Genomic DNA, 18043 nt, shown 5'->3' with positions numbered 1-18043 from the left:
TCACTCAAAATGACTTGTGACTGAGTAAAACAATGACTTTTCCCTTAATTTCAGAAACTAAAAAACCGAACCTGGTACAACTTTCTTTCATTTGGCTAAATAACTAATAAAATGACTGATTGCAATGGTGATTCTACAATGCCACCAATAATAGATGCTGGTGATCAAGATGAACATTCGTCAGGTTATCAACAATTATTAGAATGGGGTCTGTCCACTAGTGTTACAGATGCTTTGGACAATATATTTAAACAAGGTAAGCAAATTTTTAAGCTAAGTGCATATTTTGCATGTTTTTGACATTCGCTGAATTTTTATTTTAAGTTTGTTCATTTGCATATTCGTACTACTAGGTACCATTGCACATCAAACTTGGACTAATGAAGCAGTTTTTTAGAGCACTTAATTGTTTTGGGGACTGTTTTGGCTATAGATGCTGAAAATTTCCTGGCCTTAGCTACATGACAAGAAAAAAGCAGGGATATTTGATGGGCTGCAGGTTAGAACGTTGCTTAAGGACTACCGGTAGCATTTCGTGACTACAATGGCCACCATCGAGGCTCGGGTTACTAGCTGGGAATGCATTTGCTGATGTGGTTCATAACTCCCTTGCGAGGAGGAAAGCTGACAATTACATAGAGATGGTTCAGAAGATTGTCATCAGCCTGCATAGCCTTGTCAGTAGGATGATCATTAGAATTTCCTACTTGCCTAACCGTCTGAGCGAGTTTTCAGAGAACCTTGGCAACGTAAATGAGGAGCAGGGCGAGTGTTTCCATCAGGATGTTGAAGTGAACTTTGAAGAACGTTACCAAGGTCGATGAAACTGCAACATGATGCCGGATTAGTGCTGGGGTTTGATGATAGATGTCCCCACGGCCTACTAGAACACAGCCAAATATGTTGCTATTTTGGAAATTGTCTAAGAGTCCTTATTATTACAATCATAGCCATGACAAACCTGTTATTTTCCTACTTACAGAAGTTTGAAAAATAAGCAATATTTGCATCTAGACATATTTTTGGCTTGCTATGCCTCAAATTAGATATGTATGTTAAAGACATACTAAAGGAAAATTTCAAACCGGAATTAAGCATTAAAATGAGTAAACTGAACATTCACGAATACATTTCAAAAACAATTACCGAAAAAAATTTGTTTTCAATGGCGCTGGCAAGGCCCAAAGTCCAGAGTTTCATTTATTTTCATTTTTTTCAAAATGACCAAAACGTGCAAACACTGCTCGAGAATACGTCATAAAGGCCAGCAATAACAAAAGCCACGTTACCAATCTGATGTTTTGAGCAAACTGTCTGCTGTTTTGATGTTAAAATGTGCTGTTTTGATGTACAGTGGGTTCACCAGCATGCGGACACTTTTTTTAAAATTGCTATAACTTTTGACTGGGTGACGCTAGAACGCCAATTTTTTTTTTGTAAGATTGGAAATTTCCTGTTCTACTTACGTCTACGATATGGTCACTTGCCTTGGTTTAGTTAATACCATTTCTTTCATTTTCTTTACCCTACTCTGAGCACCAAGCTGCGGACAAAGCACCAGGCTGCGGACAACCTAGAATCACCAAGTTGCGGACAGAGAACCAAGCTGCGGACATAAATATGACGTCATTATTCTTAAAAGTCTTCGATAAAGTAAAAGGACTCTTGGCCCTGGACTTTGCTAAAGCAAAATAATATCTTCCGTAATGGAAAAAGATTGAGTTTTTGTATGAAAAAAAATGTGTAGATTTTGCGTTAGACTACAAGCTAGAGTTTCTGATAGCATTATATTTTTGAGCTGTTTTAGATTTTCTACTTCTGGTCTTGTCAGAATTAATTTTGTTGATTAATTTTTATCTTTGTTCTCAAGCATTAAATCATTGTTACGTTACTATACAAAGACATCATTTTTGTGTTGGTTTTAACGTTTCTCCCAGTCAGTCTTTATGTGTTGTTGTTTAGCAGACTAACACGGCTGTTTCTTCACTAACAATTTATTATGTACTGCTACTGGAACTGACGATTTGTCAGTAAATATTAAATATCGTGACGTCGATATCCTAAATGTTAAAATAAAACAAACTAATATTTCTTACAAAAAAGTGTGTTACTTCGAATTCATTGATTGCTATTTCATTAGCATCTTTTGAAATGAGAAGTAGGCTACGTCACTAAAGCGTTACATTTCGCCGCCCCTATAGCTCAATTGGTTAGCGCGTGAACGAAGAAGACTCTCGGGGTGTGCGCTTGAGCAACGCATGTTAAGCATTGCACTCAATTCAGTGGCACCTAATAGATGGAATAATTCCCCGACAACAACACTTCAACAATCGGAAATTTCACTCTTTCAATCTCGGTGACCGGCCCTGCGTCAAAAGCCTCTAGAAGTATGCGAAACTACCAGGAATAACCTATCAAGGCTTTGTTAGTCCTATCCAATTCTGTATAGCTTATAAGAGCAGCTGCTCACAAAGACATTTTTTGTTGTGCAGCTTTCAGGGCGGTATCCAGACCTTCTTGCGTAAACGAACATTTTTTTACAGCTTTTCTGACCTGGCATGCTTGTAGGCCTACTGCAGTTATTAGTAAATTTTAAGTATCCTACCAACGTGTACCTTTTGAAAATGCAGTAAAAATGCTATAATATCTCACCAATAACTTAATACATAACCTTGGAGTATAAGTCGCTAAAATCTTTAATTGAGTTACTGCATAAACTAACCCTTTCTCGATGTTAGGCTAGGCTACTGTAGGCCTACAACATCAACATAGAGTAACTATATACCGGTACAGTGTAGCCTACGGCAGATTATTGTTACCTCACCAGATGATGTAGCTTATTGGCAGCCAAACTGAAGTGTCCGTAGCCTGGTGCGCCGCCTTATTTCAGATAGTCGTAACAAAAACTTGATTTTCTAATAGAAAACTGTCAGTTGGAAACCTCGTTTTCACGCATCAGTGATAAGAAGCATTGAAGAGTTTTATGTGCAAAAATCATGTTGCTTCGCCTAGAGGATTTTGTATAATGTTTGTATATGCGAAAATGAGTAAAAACTGATTTCAAGAAAAAAGGATGCATGCTTTATCAGAAAATTTGGTTAAGTCGTCTTAGAATGATTGCTTTTTAACCAAAACTTTTCATTTTTTTTTTTGTGTGTGACTGAAGCACCGCTGAGTGTACTTGCAAAAAATGAGATGGAAACATGAAGAATAAAAGCAGTTATTAATGAAAAACCGTCGGTGTCCGCAGGTTGGTGACTGTCCGCAGGCTGGTGAACCCACTGTAAATACATACATAGCCTACAGTCAAATCGCCCGCAGCAACAATTATTGCGTGATCGGTTGATTGCTAGCCTTTATGACGTAGACTGCACAGTCGCACGCTTCGTTGCTCAGGCTCAATCTCATTTTGAAAGCTCTGACAAAAGCACGCCCACAATGGTGGTCAGACCGCAATGGGGCAAAATTTTATTGAAAATCGTTTTATGGTAGCATGTTAAACACAAAGAACGTGGAAAATCGCCAAGTCAGGTTTTTCCTTTAGTACCCCTTTAAGCACAATTTAGGCAGTGGCTATTTGACCGGCTCCGGTCTTTGAATCTGAAACACTATTTGACCGGTCATGACGTCACTACATAAGCACTTTTTTCTTTCAAAGCAAAAGACGATAAGCGCGTTAAGTTTTAAATTCAACACGTTTTCTTCAACTGAGTCCGTGGCGCATACGTAACGCCTCGGGCTGCCACTCTAGAGGGAATGAGTTCGATACTATCTAGAAGCGTTCTTTGTTTGTTTTTTTTTTAACTACAAAAGGATACAAACTGATATGAATGAATCAACAAGTGAATAAAAAAGTTTCAAAACGAATTAAAAAAGTTTTTTCTAGTCTTTGTTTTTAACAAATTCCTTTCATTTCTTAGCACAAATTCTCTGAAAAAATCACACCTTCTAATACGCTGTAAGATTACGTTTCACTGAAGTCCGAAGTTAAAAATTAAATCCAGTCTCATTGTCGCACAACAATCAGTCAAGTTTCAAATCATCATCTCAACCAACCCTTCAAGACAACTTTCCACTTTCACTTTACTACGCTACGCTGAAGAGGTCGGGAGATCGAAACACTGGCCTTTGTCCGTAGTTGCTTTTCATAATGTCTTTTTAGATATTACTTTTAAAGAAATAAAAAGGAGTCAAAAGGCATGTAAATTTCACTCTGTGTGGAGCTACATGTACTTGAGAGGTTAACTGTTATTCTTTTATTCACAAATTAAAAAAACTTAACTTTATTACTCACATTTGGAAAGATTTAAAAAAATGGGCTGTGGGCTACTCAAATTAAAAATTAACGACAAAAATGCACTTTGGGTCAAAATTTAGTTAAAAAAAAAAAAAAAAGAGCGCTTCCAGATAGTATCGAACTCATTGCCTCTAGAATGGCAGCCTGAGACGGTACGTATGCGCCACGGACTGAGTTGAAGGAAACGTTTTTAAGGCGCTTATCGTCTTTTGCTTTGAAAGAGAAAAAGAAAAAAATGCTTATGTAGTGACGTCATGACCGGTCAAATAGTGTTTCAGATTCAAAGACCGGAGCCGGTCAAATAGCCACTGCCCACAATTTATGCAATAATAATGTAAAATATGTGAGACTTTCCAACTGCATGCTGGAGGTAGTCTTATCATACAGCCTTAGGTTTTTTGTATAGCAAGATCTTTTGCCAATAGCCATATTTTACTTGCAAAATTAAACTTGGTGAACAACGAAACAAAACTAAAATTTAAATTGACACATCAGATGAACAGCTTATAACATACAATCCACAAACAACCTTTGATGTTTTAAATGGAATATGCAATTCCACCAAAAGTGATAGACCAAACGATGACACTACTTCCAGGGTGCATTGGGAAAGTTTTACATATTACATTATTATTGTGTAAACTGTGCTCAACGTACATACCTAATCTTCGGTTAAATAAGCCAAAAATATGTCTAGGTGCAAATATTACTTAATTTACTTACTTCTGGAAATGGGAAGATGACAGGTATATATGTGATAGCTATGATTGTAACAATTCAGACTCCGAGAAATTTTTCCAAATAGCAACATATTCGGCCGTGTTCTAAAAGGTCATGATGTCCCTTATGCAGTTCATAAAACATCAGCTATTTAAAAGAAATTTTTTTTTATCCTAACGCAGCGGCGCAACTAGAAGAAATCAAAGGGGGTCGGCAACGAGAGAGAAAACTAACAATTATTTGTAGAAGTGGATACATCACAGTTAGATTGTTAGAATATTAGCCTAGTGTAATTTGACAGCCCAATTCTGTGACGTGCGAAGCGACCGTTTTCGCTCTGTTCGCGGTTGCTACTCTCTCAAAAAAGTTTCCTGCACTTTCGAAAGTAGGCAGCAAATTGTTTGCTTTCCAAGCCCACATTTTAAAAAGTAGTCCACGCAAGCTTAGGGCCTGGATACACGTCAAGATTGTAAAGAAAATTTAATTGCCGTCTTTTTGATACCAAAATTATAAAGTTGGTTTAAGAATGTGTGAAGTTGCGACCATACGAAGATTACAAATCAGACTAGCCTAAAGCCAGCTGCAGTTTCGTTTTGTGGGTTAATAAGGTTGCATCCTAAGTAGGGATGCCCAAAGTAGAATTTCAAATCCTTAAGATTCGAATCCATCCAGAATCAAATCTAAAAACCGCTTTTTATCAGGTAATTGGATTCGGAAATAATACGGAGAAAGGAAAAAAATTGAAAAAATGCTCCGCCGTTCGCAAAACGCCTGCAAGTCACGAGCGTCGTGCATGCCAATCCGTTTCTGCATGTGATTAACAGAGGTCTCTTACGCGTGTGTTGTTTTGAGAGAACAAAGGCAAGAAGAAAAAAACGATTGAACCTGAGAATGAGAACTTGTTAAAATGATGGCTTTGCAAAGCTTCTTTTTCATGCCGTTGTAAGCGTAAAGCTAAGCCGGTTTCCCAAGCCATTTTGTTTTTATGACATCATATTGCGTGAATAAATGACGGTCTCTTAATATTTTGTATTGCGGTTTATGCGACTTGAGCGTGAAACAAGTTTGGTATGCATAGGACGTAGCTTGAACGGACACACGTTAAGTAGTACGTACTACGTAAGTCTCAGTCTAGTTAGTTGTCCCTTTTCTTGAAGTTGCAAATCTTAAAGGGGGCTGTCATGCCGACTAGACAGCCCCCCTAGTTGCGCCCCTGTCCTAACGTGACTGCGTTTTTTTGTAGGCTACCAAGATAATGCTTTGTATTTTTACAGCACTTTACAAATTGTATTACCTTTTCTTGCATATGTTTACCGTATTTATCCGTGTATGAGTCGCATTCCTGTATAAGTCGCACCCCAAAATTTGGCTCAAATATTGGTACACAATTTTTTTTAGCAAATTTTATTGAAAAGCAACAATCATCAATTCGCAATTAAGCAATTGTTTCGAAATAAGAAAATGCCGTACTTTCATGTCGCCACGTGTTTGCTTGCCGAGACGTGCCTATATAATTTATTATTATAATTTAAATCGGTAAAAAAATATTAATTTAAAAAAAAGTTTTTATATCTCGAAAACGTGATAAGCAAAAACTAACACCAGATTTGGATTCAGCACCCCCAAATTACACTAAATCCATGAAACTAAATCAATATTTTTCACTAGTTGCATACTTTCTAGACCTATTGATTGAATACATGAGAAGTACAGGAGAGACGTTTCCAACCATTGGGCGGATTGCTTAAAACCTACAAGCATTAATGATAATCTTACATGTATATTAGGGTGCGGCTGATGCCCCGACCTGAAGCAAAACACCCTAACTTTTTTTTATAGGTGACACTTGGTACAAAAACAATATTTATGAAGTTTAAGACCAATCTATAAATGTTTAGGGGGTCCAGATTTGAATTGAAAATTGAGAAATTTGGTACTTAATTGCCATAATCGTGTAGTTTTACAGTGCTACATAGTCCTTCATTTATCAGGGTAAATGCTGTATTTAAGGTGATTTATGCTCCACAGTTGCAATGTTTCACACAGTAGGCTATTATTATGTTCCATACTATTTTTTAACAAGTAAGGTTTTACAAGCAGACAGCCAAACACTAATTTGAGAAGTTACGTGACAACCTATTGCAAAATATGCTTGATATGTAATTGCTGGAGAATGCAAGTATTAAGTAGTAGAACAACATAGTCTGTGTATTACTATTAGCCAGTACAATACACAACTTTTATTAAATGTGAGTGACTGAAATCTTCCTGGTCACTATTGTCAGCTTTCCCTTGAGAATCGCTAAAAGTGAAAACATGCCTATGTGATGTCATAATACCTTCAAAATGACTTACCACTGTTTAGCTCAGTCAAATACCTCCAGTTTCAGTCTAGTAAGTGCAGATCATTTCTAAGGCATTGTTCCCAGGTTCAGAATAAGGTTAAATGTAAGGAGTCGTTACAGAGCACTTCTCCTATATCAAGACAAGGCTCCTAACCATTTTAATTGTGACAACTTAGGAATGGTGAATTACCTTAGACATTTAGTATGCTTTGTGGTGAAACATGCATAGAATCATATTTATCAATTGCAGAATGCAGTCCAGAATCAATACGTGTAGTTTGTATTCAGTTGGAAGGCTATTTAATCGAAAAAAAGTTTGCTAGACTATGTCTTCTTATGCACAACATGACCCTCGGTATGTTGTACTCGCTACGGTTACCACAAAAGCAGATCAAGGTATCAAACGTAGCAAGTTACCAACCTACAAGCAAGTGATTTTCAAATTAATTCAAACAATTTAATCAGGAAGGCAGGTAATTACAGTACAGTTGAGCAAGTTTTTACGTTTTACTTGTGAGCTAACATTTCTACAGTTGCAAAGCAAAAAATGTCAGAAAAAAATAATTTCTTTTTACAAGCAAGAATTTCAAATGAAGATTAAGAGAGACAAAGGCAAACCACTAAAAATATATATACAAGAATTTCAGAAAAAGCTTGGCAAAACCTTTCCTTTCTGGCCACGCAATGTAATGAAAAAAATAGCAATGAAGAAGACATGCTATTCCTTATCAGTATACAAGGCAACCGGGAAGCAAGTATGGCTGGAAAAGATAAAGTGTTAGAAGCAAAAGTTAAAAAGATCAGTACCAGGCCACAACAACAAGATAGACGAGTAGCAAAGCCGCCAAAGGAGGAGACCCGAGTTAATGGCATAAATAATGCTATTCATTTAGAAGCTGAGGATGAGGATGACGTGGACAACGAGCCATGCACATATTCAATGATTTGTGAGGTAGAGGAAAAACACTCTCATGATAGAAGATCAAAAACAGGAACAGCCATGTTCATTTCTCATGACATAATGAAATCTCCAGGATTAGTCTCTGCAGCAATCAGAAACAGCATTACACCAACTGCCTTATCTCTTACTCTCCATTCTATGGTTCAAGCCTGTTCTGGAGATGCTTTGAAGCTACATCTCCATCCATCTCAGTCACACAGACACAGAGTTGAAACAGCGCAACATATCTCATAAAAAATGCTCTCCGCATGGTCACCACCTGCTGTTGGTGCTGTACATTGGGATGGAAAGCTTCTGGAGACTTTAACCAGCAAGTAGAAGCAAGATGAAAATCTCCGAGTTTTGATATCTGGCATCGGTGGCATTAAATTGTTGGGTGTTCCAATAATTCCAACCCATTCAACAGAAACAGCTGGAGCACTTGTGTCCAAAGTTACTATGCAGTTGCTTGAAGATTGGAATTGCAAAGATTTTGTTACATCTCTTGATTTTGACACAACAAGCTGTAATACAGGGCATTAAAACTGGTGCTTGTATACAACTTCAAGAAGATATAGGTCGCCCCTTACTTTAGGCTGCGTGTAGGCACCATGTGGGTGAAGTAATTCTTTTTAAGGTGAAAACCTGTGGTGAAATGATATGCTTTTATGTATTATAGAGTACTGAAATACAAATGTTAGAATGTCACTTCGTAATATCTAAAGTTTAACTCAAAAGCAATAAAGGAGTGTTTATATTAAATTTATTATGGTTAAAGCCTACACAGCGCTGTGGTAAACGGCATTAAAAGTATAAAACACTGATTTTCTAGTGTCAGTTATGGTATGTTCTGAACAGGGTATTCATTCAAAGAATTTGCAATCCAAAGACACCATTTTTGAAACTTTTTGCAAAGTATGTTTCACAGATTTTGCCTAAACTTAGAACGGTTGCCATAATTCTGCAAAAATTTCAGAAATTCCATTGCACAAAGTATGCAAAGTTACCCCTAAATTGACACACTTGTTCTAAGTGAAACCTAAGCTTCTGTTCACAGCATAAAAACTATAATTTGCAATAATTTACAAAAAATTAGCTGGTATCACATGAGCAATGAATATACAAAAATCACTCAAATTTTTTTTTTAAACATAAATCACTCAATTTAATGTCAAAATTGAAATTTGGGAAAATCGATAATCCTATAAAAGTTTGATTGCAATCTGGACCCCCTAGACCTTATTCAATTTTGCTGAAACTTCATATTTAAGCTTTGTAGACCAAGCCTCACTTCCAAAAAAAAGTTAGGGTTGCTACAATCAAGTTTTAAATTTTACGGGGCATCAGCCGCACCCTAATGTATATATTATTTATAAATAACCAAAAGAAAGTTGTTAGCCTACTAGTCTGGCCCATTGTGTTACCAGTGACATTTCTCATTGAGAAAACCATAAAGTGACTTGCATCAATGTGTACTTACCATTACAACTTGAGGAGTCATTAGCTATTCCAAATAATAGAACAGCTTGTAAAACTGTGTAATGTCAATTTATATGTATTTTGTCTTAACATCAATTTTGTGTTTTTGCGGGTACCGTACCATATTATATTATTGCACATTCTTGTCTGATGCAAATAAGTACGGTATGCTATTGTTTTATTTTTGCTTATGCTAAATGTCTTCAAACAAAGTAAAAAAATACAAGCATGTAAAACAAATGATTCAAAAGCGGACAAAATGTCAACTGTTTTAATTTTGTTAGATTTAGTGAAGTTTTCTGACCTTGATGAAAGAGCGATAGAAGCGTTAAAAGAACTAGATGACGAAGGTGCTCTTGCTGTTATAAAACAATTTACTTGTTCAAATTTACAGGTAAGAAAAATATCAATATTCAATTGTTGTAGGACGAAGACTTTTTATGTTGTGTTTGTAACCTCATGCACATAATACCTAGATAACGTTATAATGTGTTGCAGCATGTGCAAAACAAAAGCGCTTTTTTATGTGGTGTTATGAAAATCCATCGACAAAAGGCCAAACAAGAAAGAGATGGTCACATTAACACTGAAGTCAAGAGAACTGTTCCTTCTGATGATAAAATAAAGGTATATATAATTTATACTTTAGATTTTACTAAATTGATTGAGAGATGCTGAAAAAGTGCATTGTGAATACAATTTATTAATGTATCAGAGGCAACATTTTGGCCTAAGGCCGGATGTTCTGACTAGAGTATTGCAACTCCGGCTGGAGCTTCCGGCCTTGGTGATAGACAAGTTATCACACAAGTTAATTAAGTCATGAACAACTAAAAATCGGTTTCAATCTGCTGGCAGCTAGATCATCTTCAGTTAAGCTTTAATTCAAATAGGTCTGCTACTATTCGGTGAGTCCGATTCGGTGAGTTTCTAACCTCTAACCCTAAAACGGCAATGATAATTAGGCTACGGTACTTAATAATTAAAAAAATTACTGAATAGGGATCGGACTCACCAAACGGGCCATTCTGTATTCAAATAGCTTATAGTTGTATTTTATTCCTCTATTTGAATGAGCTTACTTAAGATATTCCAGCTGCCAGCAGATTGAAATCGATTGTTTGTGATTGAACTGACTCAGAATTTAAAAGTAAATTTGTTTGTATTACAAGACATGAAATTAAATCATTATTGATGTAGTCCACATCCCTCTCCACCTAGCAATAAAGCTGTAACCCAGCACTTAAGAAGGTGCTTTAATGCTATATGGCAATGTTTAATTGTTTATAGTCCATTTATGAGTAAACTTTTTGGGTAGATTTCAAATTTGACAATGTTTTCTATCCACCCAATGTAGTACCGGTATTGTTTTTAAGGTATGTTTGAAGATTTTTAATTTATTTTGTTGATTTCATTTTCACTTTTACATGTACAGTTAAGACCAATGTTACAGGCAACATAAGTCTTTTTCATTTCTACAATACAACAATGATTCAAAAGATTAGATTTATCTAAGGTCATGAACTTGACCACGGCTTGCTGCACACATACCTCTGGACTGGAGTTTAAAAAATGACTATAGCCAGACTCTGCCAGAGGTTCCATCACTACAATACGGTACATGCAGTTTTGAAATTTAGAAGTGGTTTGGCTTCATGATTTTCTATGCATTCAAATTCAAGTCTCGTTTTTTTTTGTAGGAATTATTGGATAGAACGAAATATTCCTTAGATGTAACCACAGGCCAGCGAAGGTATGGTGGTCCACCCCCAAAAGATGTGTATGATGGTGAAGAGCCAGGTCCTGGTTGTCAGGTGGGATACATATAGGGATGGGTAAAATAGAAGAATAAACTATTCTAGAATTATTCTAGAATAATTTTTCGAATTTAGGATTTCGAATACCTATTCTAGAATAATCTTTTTTAATTTCAGAAAATGTCATAAAGCTTTGTTTTTATCGTGGTTTTATTGAAGACGCATAATTGAAAAGTGGCAACGAAACGAAAAACAACAGTAACTGCCTAGGAGAGCAAGTCTTTGTTGCGATGCAGGAGTGGCTGAATAGTAAATACTTCCTGGCAAGATCAAACCACAGCAGGAACTTTTCTTTATTTTTGTTTCACCATTCACTTGCAGTCTTGCATCGCTGTTTGGCACTTTTGCCTTAAGGTACGATCGGATAGCCGTTTTCGCTAGAGCGAAGAGCTATCGCTGAGCCGAATGTAATTGATCAGCAAAAAATCGATAAAAAAATTTGGTAGTCGGAAAAGGGGATTTATTAAATTCGGTTTGGAAAATTCGATTCGAAATGTCATTTCAATTCGAATAATTAGATATTCGGATTGCAACTATTCGAAATTCTATGTTGCCCATCCCTAGATACATATCAGTATATTGTCACAAGTTTATCTGCATGACAGTGTTAATCACATATCTGCATGATGCTCAAGAGCAGTGGTTCTTAAACTGGGGAACGTGAAGATTCTCTAAGAGGGTGTGAATGTGATAGGATGTTGCAGTAGTATGCACTGCATTGTACAAGTCGTGAACAAACATATTGGCAAGACCTCACCTGGTATCACAATTATAAAAATGCTGGCTTCGAAAAAGCAGTTACATCTCCTTTTCATTCATGCAAGGAAAAGTAGATTTTGACCCACTTAATGTTTTGATTTATGTATGACGAAAAATAGAAAACAATTTAAATCCAAAATACGTAAAATTTTGTAGTTTATATACTTTGATTTATAACAAACTAGAAAAGGGGGCATAAAGTTTTACAGGTGATGTCAATGGGGGGGCAGTCTAAAAAGTTTAGTATGTACGGTATGTAATTCAAAAAGTCAATGAAAAGTATAACACTAAAGCTGTTATCATTGTACCTTGTGAGTCTGTGATAGTTAACTGTATGAAAATGATTCCTACTTAACATAGCCTTTCTGAAAGACAAAGTGTAGGTAATGATTTGTTCATTTTTGCTGAATACTTATTTATAATTAGGTGTTTATTGGTCGCATTCCTAGAAACGTTTTTGAAGATGAACTAGTTCCCTTATTGGAGCAAGCTGGTACGATCTGGGATTTTCGCTTAATGATGGATCCACTTTCAGGTCAAAACCGAGGTTTCGGTTTTGCAACATACATAAGCAAAGACTGTGCCCTACAGTGTGTCAAGAAGGTCTGTTTAATTTTTAATCATTAACTCATTATCTTTGCTAAAAGCACTGTGATATACAGTACAATGAAAGAATTTTGCTTGTCAAGTAAAACAAGCACTAAAAGATGTTGTTGGTTCAAAAAATTTTTACAAGTTGTTATATTTTTATGACATTTAAATAACCTTTGCAGTGGGACAATTATGAAATAAGGCCGAACAAATGCCTTGGAGTTTGTGTGTCACAGTCAAACTGCAGGCTTTTTGTTGGCTCCATACCAAAAACCAAAACAAAAGATGAAATTTTCAATGAGTTTGATGAACTAACAAGTAAGCATGTTAATTTGTAATTTCATCATAACCAATAATCTTGTTCACATTTTATTTTCTAAAATAAACTAGGCCTACCATACTAAAATCATCGCAAATGTTTCAATAAAAAAAATTTAATGTTTTTACTTCAGAGGGTCTAAAAGACGTCATCATATATTTACAAACTGAAGATAAGATGAAGAATCGTGGTTTTTGCTTTCTAGAATACTCTGACCACAAAGCTGCGTCACAGGTATTGTGGATGCAAGAATGCTTTGTTCGGTAAAAATTTTAAATGTTGCATTTGACTAAAACAGTTTAAAGTGCACTTCTCAATTTATACTTACTGTCTCCAGATGAGCAATTGATTAAACGGGTACACAATTATGCCATCCTGCATAATATTGTCTATAAGACGCTTAATTGAACCAAGCAAAGTATGAAAAAATGATATGCCAAATGTATTGTATTATACATGTATTCTTGTAGTTGTAATGCGGCATCACTTTCCTCAGTTCCTGGTATCAAAAGATTTCTGTACCAAGCAACCGTTCAAACAAATAGGTGAACACAACGGTAATGTACTTATAAATGTAATTATACTTGTAGCAATTGTTAGTAATTCTTGCTAAAGAAAACCCGTCAAAAGATTTTATGTAAGCTTTTTACTTGGCAGGCAAGAAGAAAGCTGAGCTCTCCCAAAGTAAAGGCATTCAATAATACCATATCTGTAGATTGGGCAGATCCAATTGATGAGCCTTCTGATGAGATTATGTCTAAGGTAAAGAAAGGTGCAGTTAAATGGATTGGTTATTAGTACAATTCATTGATAATTCAACATTTTCTTGTAATTGTACCCAACAATTTCTCAATGCAGTCTTTGCGTGAACAATAAAATTAAAAACTTCAAGCTAGTTCATTGCCTATCTGAAGTCTTGTTCACGTCAAGGTATTACACTGGTCAACACAATTTTTGGTGCAACGAAAAGGGATTTTGGGGGGGTTTCGACTTTCGAGGGAGGGGAATATGAAAATGAAATCTGTTTTTCTGTATCAAATCTGGTATTTTTTAAATGCAGCCACCACACGTTAACGTGATAAACCAGATTTGCAGGTACTTCATTTTCGTATTCCCCTCCCTCGAAACCCCCAAAAATCCCTCTTTGTTGCACCTAAAATTGTGTTGACCAGTGTAATACCTTGACGTGAACAAGACTTCAGATTGGCAATCAACTAGCTTGTACTTTTTTAACAATATCATTCACATAAATACAAGACTACAGTGGGAAAAATAAACAGATTTGATCTGGGGAACGGACTTAACTTTCTAACTCAGCGACCCAAATTTATCTTAAAAACCATCTTTTTGTTCATACACCAGAAAGTTGGTTTCAAATTGATGACGATTTATGTTGTTGTTATCAGGTCAAAGTTTTATACATAAAAAATTTGTCGATGCAAGCCACTGAGGAAATTGTTATGACCGCCTTCAGTGCATACGGTGATGTTGAGCGAGTGAAAAAAATCAAAGATTATGCTTTTGTTCACTTTAAAGACAGAGACAATGCAATTAAGGTATGTAATTATCTGCCATGTAAACTCCCGTATAGTATAAAGAATACAGATATTTGATGGGAAGTTTGAAGGAAAACGAGCTTGTGGAAAACTCTCTTCAATAGGTTTAAAGATCACCTTCATGTTACAACCACAGCAGGTTTTAATACAAATGCTGGATAAGTGGAAAAAACTATGAATGAACGCCTAAGCCTGAAACAGGCAAGAAGATAATATGAACAGTAATTTTCCTTTTTACGAATGTTGACTGTTCGTTTTGATTAGGCTTTGGAAGAACTGAATGGACTTAATTTAGAAGGCGAGCCCATTGAGATCAGTCTTGCTAAACCTGTGGACAAGAAGAAGAAAGAACGCCAAATGGAACGTAAAATGATGAACAACTCGTTGTAAGAACTCGATTGCATTTTTTCGACTGTTTATTTCACATGCTAAGTTGTCTGTGTTCGTCATGCTGATTGCTTTTAAAAACCGACTTGGTTGCTTCGTGGTTAGAATGTATGCTTCCATAAATGGGTAGGCAAAGGTTAGGTAATGGATACCCTTTATGCCACAGACTTTTAAATGGTAGTACTGAATCTTATTTCTGCTTAGTGCTCAACAAAGGAATGGTTTTAGGCTGTTAATGTACTCAGCTGCGCTGACACTGTCTTTGCCAAACGCTGATAGTAACGCAAATTCATGATGTATACTATGTATCACAACGTTGGAACACATTATAACCACCCTATATAATTGCTTGAACACTGAACAGCGTCATTAATTGCAATATTTGCAGTGGCATGGGTGGAATGGGCAACTATGTTCAAAACAACGGTTACATGAACCGCGGTGGTGGCCGTGGGGGTAGAGGCGGAATGGGAGGATACAGAGGCCCACCGATGATGGGAGGCTATGGAGGAGGTTATGCTGAGGATTTCTATGGAGGTGACTACATGAGTTACAGCTATGGAGGTTATGATGATCACTTTTATGGCGCACCAATGCGTGGGGGATACCAACGACCCCAAGGGATGATGCCACGAAACAGAGGGTAAGTGTTCATTAAAAGAATTTTTTGACTATATATTAATATTCCTAATTTTTGTCATGTGTGTGACATCGAGGAGCAACGCATTCATATTGCTGTCATATGTGCTAGTAGCATGTATGGCGTATAGCATTGTCTTTTAAATTACCACATTTGTTGCCTTGTTTGCAGTATGTACGGAAGTGGATTTGCAAGAGGACGGGGAGCAGGAAACCGAGGAAGATCTCGTGGAGGCAGAGGTGGAGGTAATACAATATAACAAGCTTCGTATTTCTGTGCAGTTTTTACTTTGACTGGTCCGGGTTTGTTTTATTTTTTAGGTTGTGATGTGTACGGATAACCGTGTAAACATGTAGTTTTCAATAATTTTTATGATAGATTTAAGATGGCACATCACATGTAGAAGTAGACGCTTAGTTTAACACTTCGTGCAATGCACATTTGCACTACCGAGTTTTCCACTTAACTGGAAGTAGGAAAGTTGCATCGAAAGTTCAGTTTAGATCTGGTATGTTAATTGAAATCAGGGATTTGGTCGAAGCTGGTGTCGATAACAGCTTTTTTTTTTTTGTAATAAATTGTTGTGTTTTATAGATGACTACGTCATGGTTCTGTCGTAATCCTCGATGATTTTTCTACCAAGACTGTCTCACTATGAAGCTCAGACTGAAGCGCTTGCACTGCCACACCTACACACCAGCTAATGGTCATTAAAAATGTATTGCACAGTTCTTTGCCGGAGCGCCCGATTTTCGCAGGCAAAGATTTTCTCAGTCTGTCCAGTCACCCTAGGAAAGTGCACCGGATTTGCTTCGCAACCGGATCGACAAAGCATCACCGTCAATTCACAATTACTTCAATTCAACCGTTAGTTGCGACTCTGTCCAGCCTGTCAATCAATCATGAGTCTTCTTTTTATTTTGTCGTACGCTGCTAGTGCTTTGTTTTCTTGCGCCATTTGTTCGCCAATGTTGGGTCCAAGGCAGTGAATCAACTTGTTTTTTCCCAGCCAAGTTGAACATCGCGGGAAAAGAAGTTCTTTTTAAGGTGACGCTAAATGGTGCTGCCAATCTTGAGTGGCCACATCTTCAGCTTGGATGTGTGGCTGCAGCAGCGTGTCTATTTTTACACTTTTTTATTTTAACTGTGATATTCTCGAATCTTGCTCATTGCAACCACAACTCCCGGTCAAAGAGGCCGATCTCTAAAATAACTCAAACAGAGTGATGTGTTCACATCCTTAGTTGAGGGTTAATTTTACTGATTCGGGAGCGAGATTTTTGTATGTTTTTGTTGGATACCAAGGCTTACACCGATAAGGTAAAAACTCAAACCATCTCAAGAAAGGCCATAATTTTTTGCCTATTTGGGCAATTTTACTTTCAGCTCAATAAGCACCGATTGTCGCCACTGAAAGTTTAGTCAAATTGAACGATGCAATGAATTTAAAGAACTGTGCTTTCATTTTTTGTCTGTTTAAAATGCATTTGCATCGTCTTGAAACGTCAGCCGCTACCATGGAAAAATGTAACCACACCAACAAGCAAAGAACTTACCAGGACATCCGATGTGCAAGTAGCGGCCTCTGTAAAATCATTTCAGTCGTAAGCTCGACAGTCGTTGGTATTGCTATATGTTTTCGACTTGCTGTCTGTTTTACTTAATGTTTGTGTGAAGTAAACTTCTGTTTTCATGCAGAATCCCGTTGTGTTCAAACAAGTAGTATTGTCACAGATTGCTTCATATGTGTTCAGCAGCCACATAAGTGAGCGTTTTTCCAAAGTAAGCAAATAATTAATTCCAAACGAATTAAACACAAAAAAAAATTGAGCATCAGTTAAGATTTTTTTAAATTAGCTGCATGTAAACTAATAAATTGGTAAACTTGAAGTTCAGGCTGTTGTGAGGATAATTTAGGCCCAGTATCCAATGAGATTCTCACGTCCCAGATCAGACAATTCAAAAAAAAGAGCTGTACCGTATCCTAAAAATACGCGGTGATTTTTAGTTTCGTGGTTCAAAAGTGCCTCCTGTCAACGCTACTGGTCTAGTTTGCAAGACAATTTGTTTACATGTGGGTTTCATTATTTCCAACAGATAAGTCGAACACTTCCCCGGATTCTATATTAAAATTGCTTGAAAACAAGATCTTTCGCAAACCCGTGGTTCGAAACTACTGCTTTATAGTGATTG

The 18043-nt window shown here is 36.6% G+C and overlaps 1 protein-coding gene across 1 annotated transcript; it reads left to right on the top strand.

The window, feature by feature from the left end:
* Positions 1-58: 58 nt before the first annotated feature.
* LOC145787066 (heterogeneous nuclear ribonucleoprotein Q-like) lies at positions 59-17745 on the top strand. The gene is made up of 13 exons (XM_082598778.1): positions 59-256; positions 10066-10175; positions 10280-10408; positions 11482-11595; positions 12784-12960; positions 13131-13266; positions 13401-13501; positions 13925-14029; positions 14674-14823; positions 15088-15209; positions 15599-15853; positions 16022-16095; positions 16445-17745. The coding sequence occupies exons 1-13, from the start codon at positions 112-114 to the stop codon at positions 16468-16470; spliced, it is 1644 nt and encodes a 547-aa protein (XP_082454904.1). The 5' UTR covers positions 59-111; the 3' UTR covers positions 16471-17745.
* The last annotated feature ends 298 nt before the right edge of the window (positions 17746-18043 follow it).

The sequence above is a fragment of the Aplidium turbinatum genome, chromosome 18 (genome assembly GCF_918807975.1).
Source record: "Aplidium turbinatum chromosome 18, kaAplTurb1.1, whole genome shotgun sequence".
NCBI classification, from domain to species: Eukaryota; Metazoa; Chordata; class Ascidiacea; order Aplousobranchia; family Polyclinidae; genus Aplidium; species Aplidium turbinatum.
This window is presented reverse-complemented; position numbering and strand designations above follow the sequence as displayed.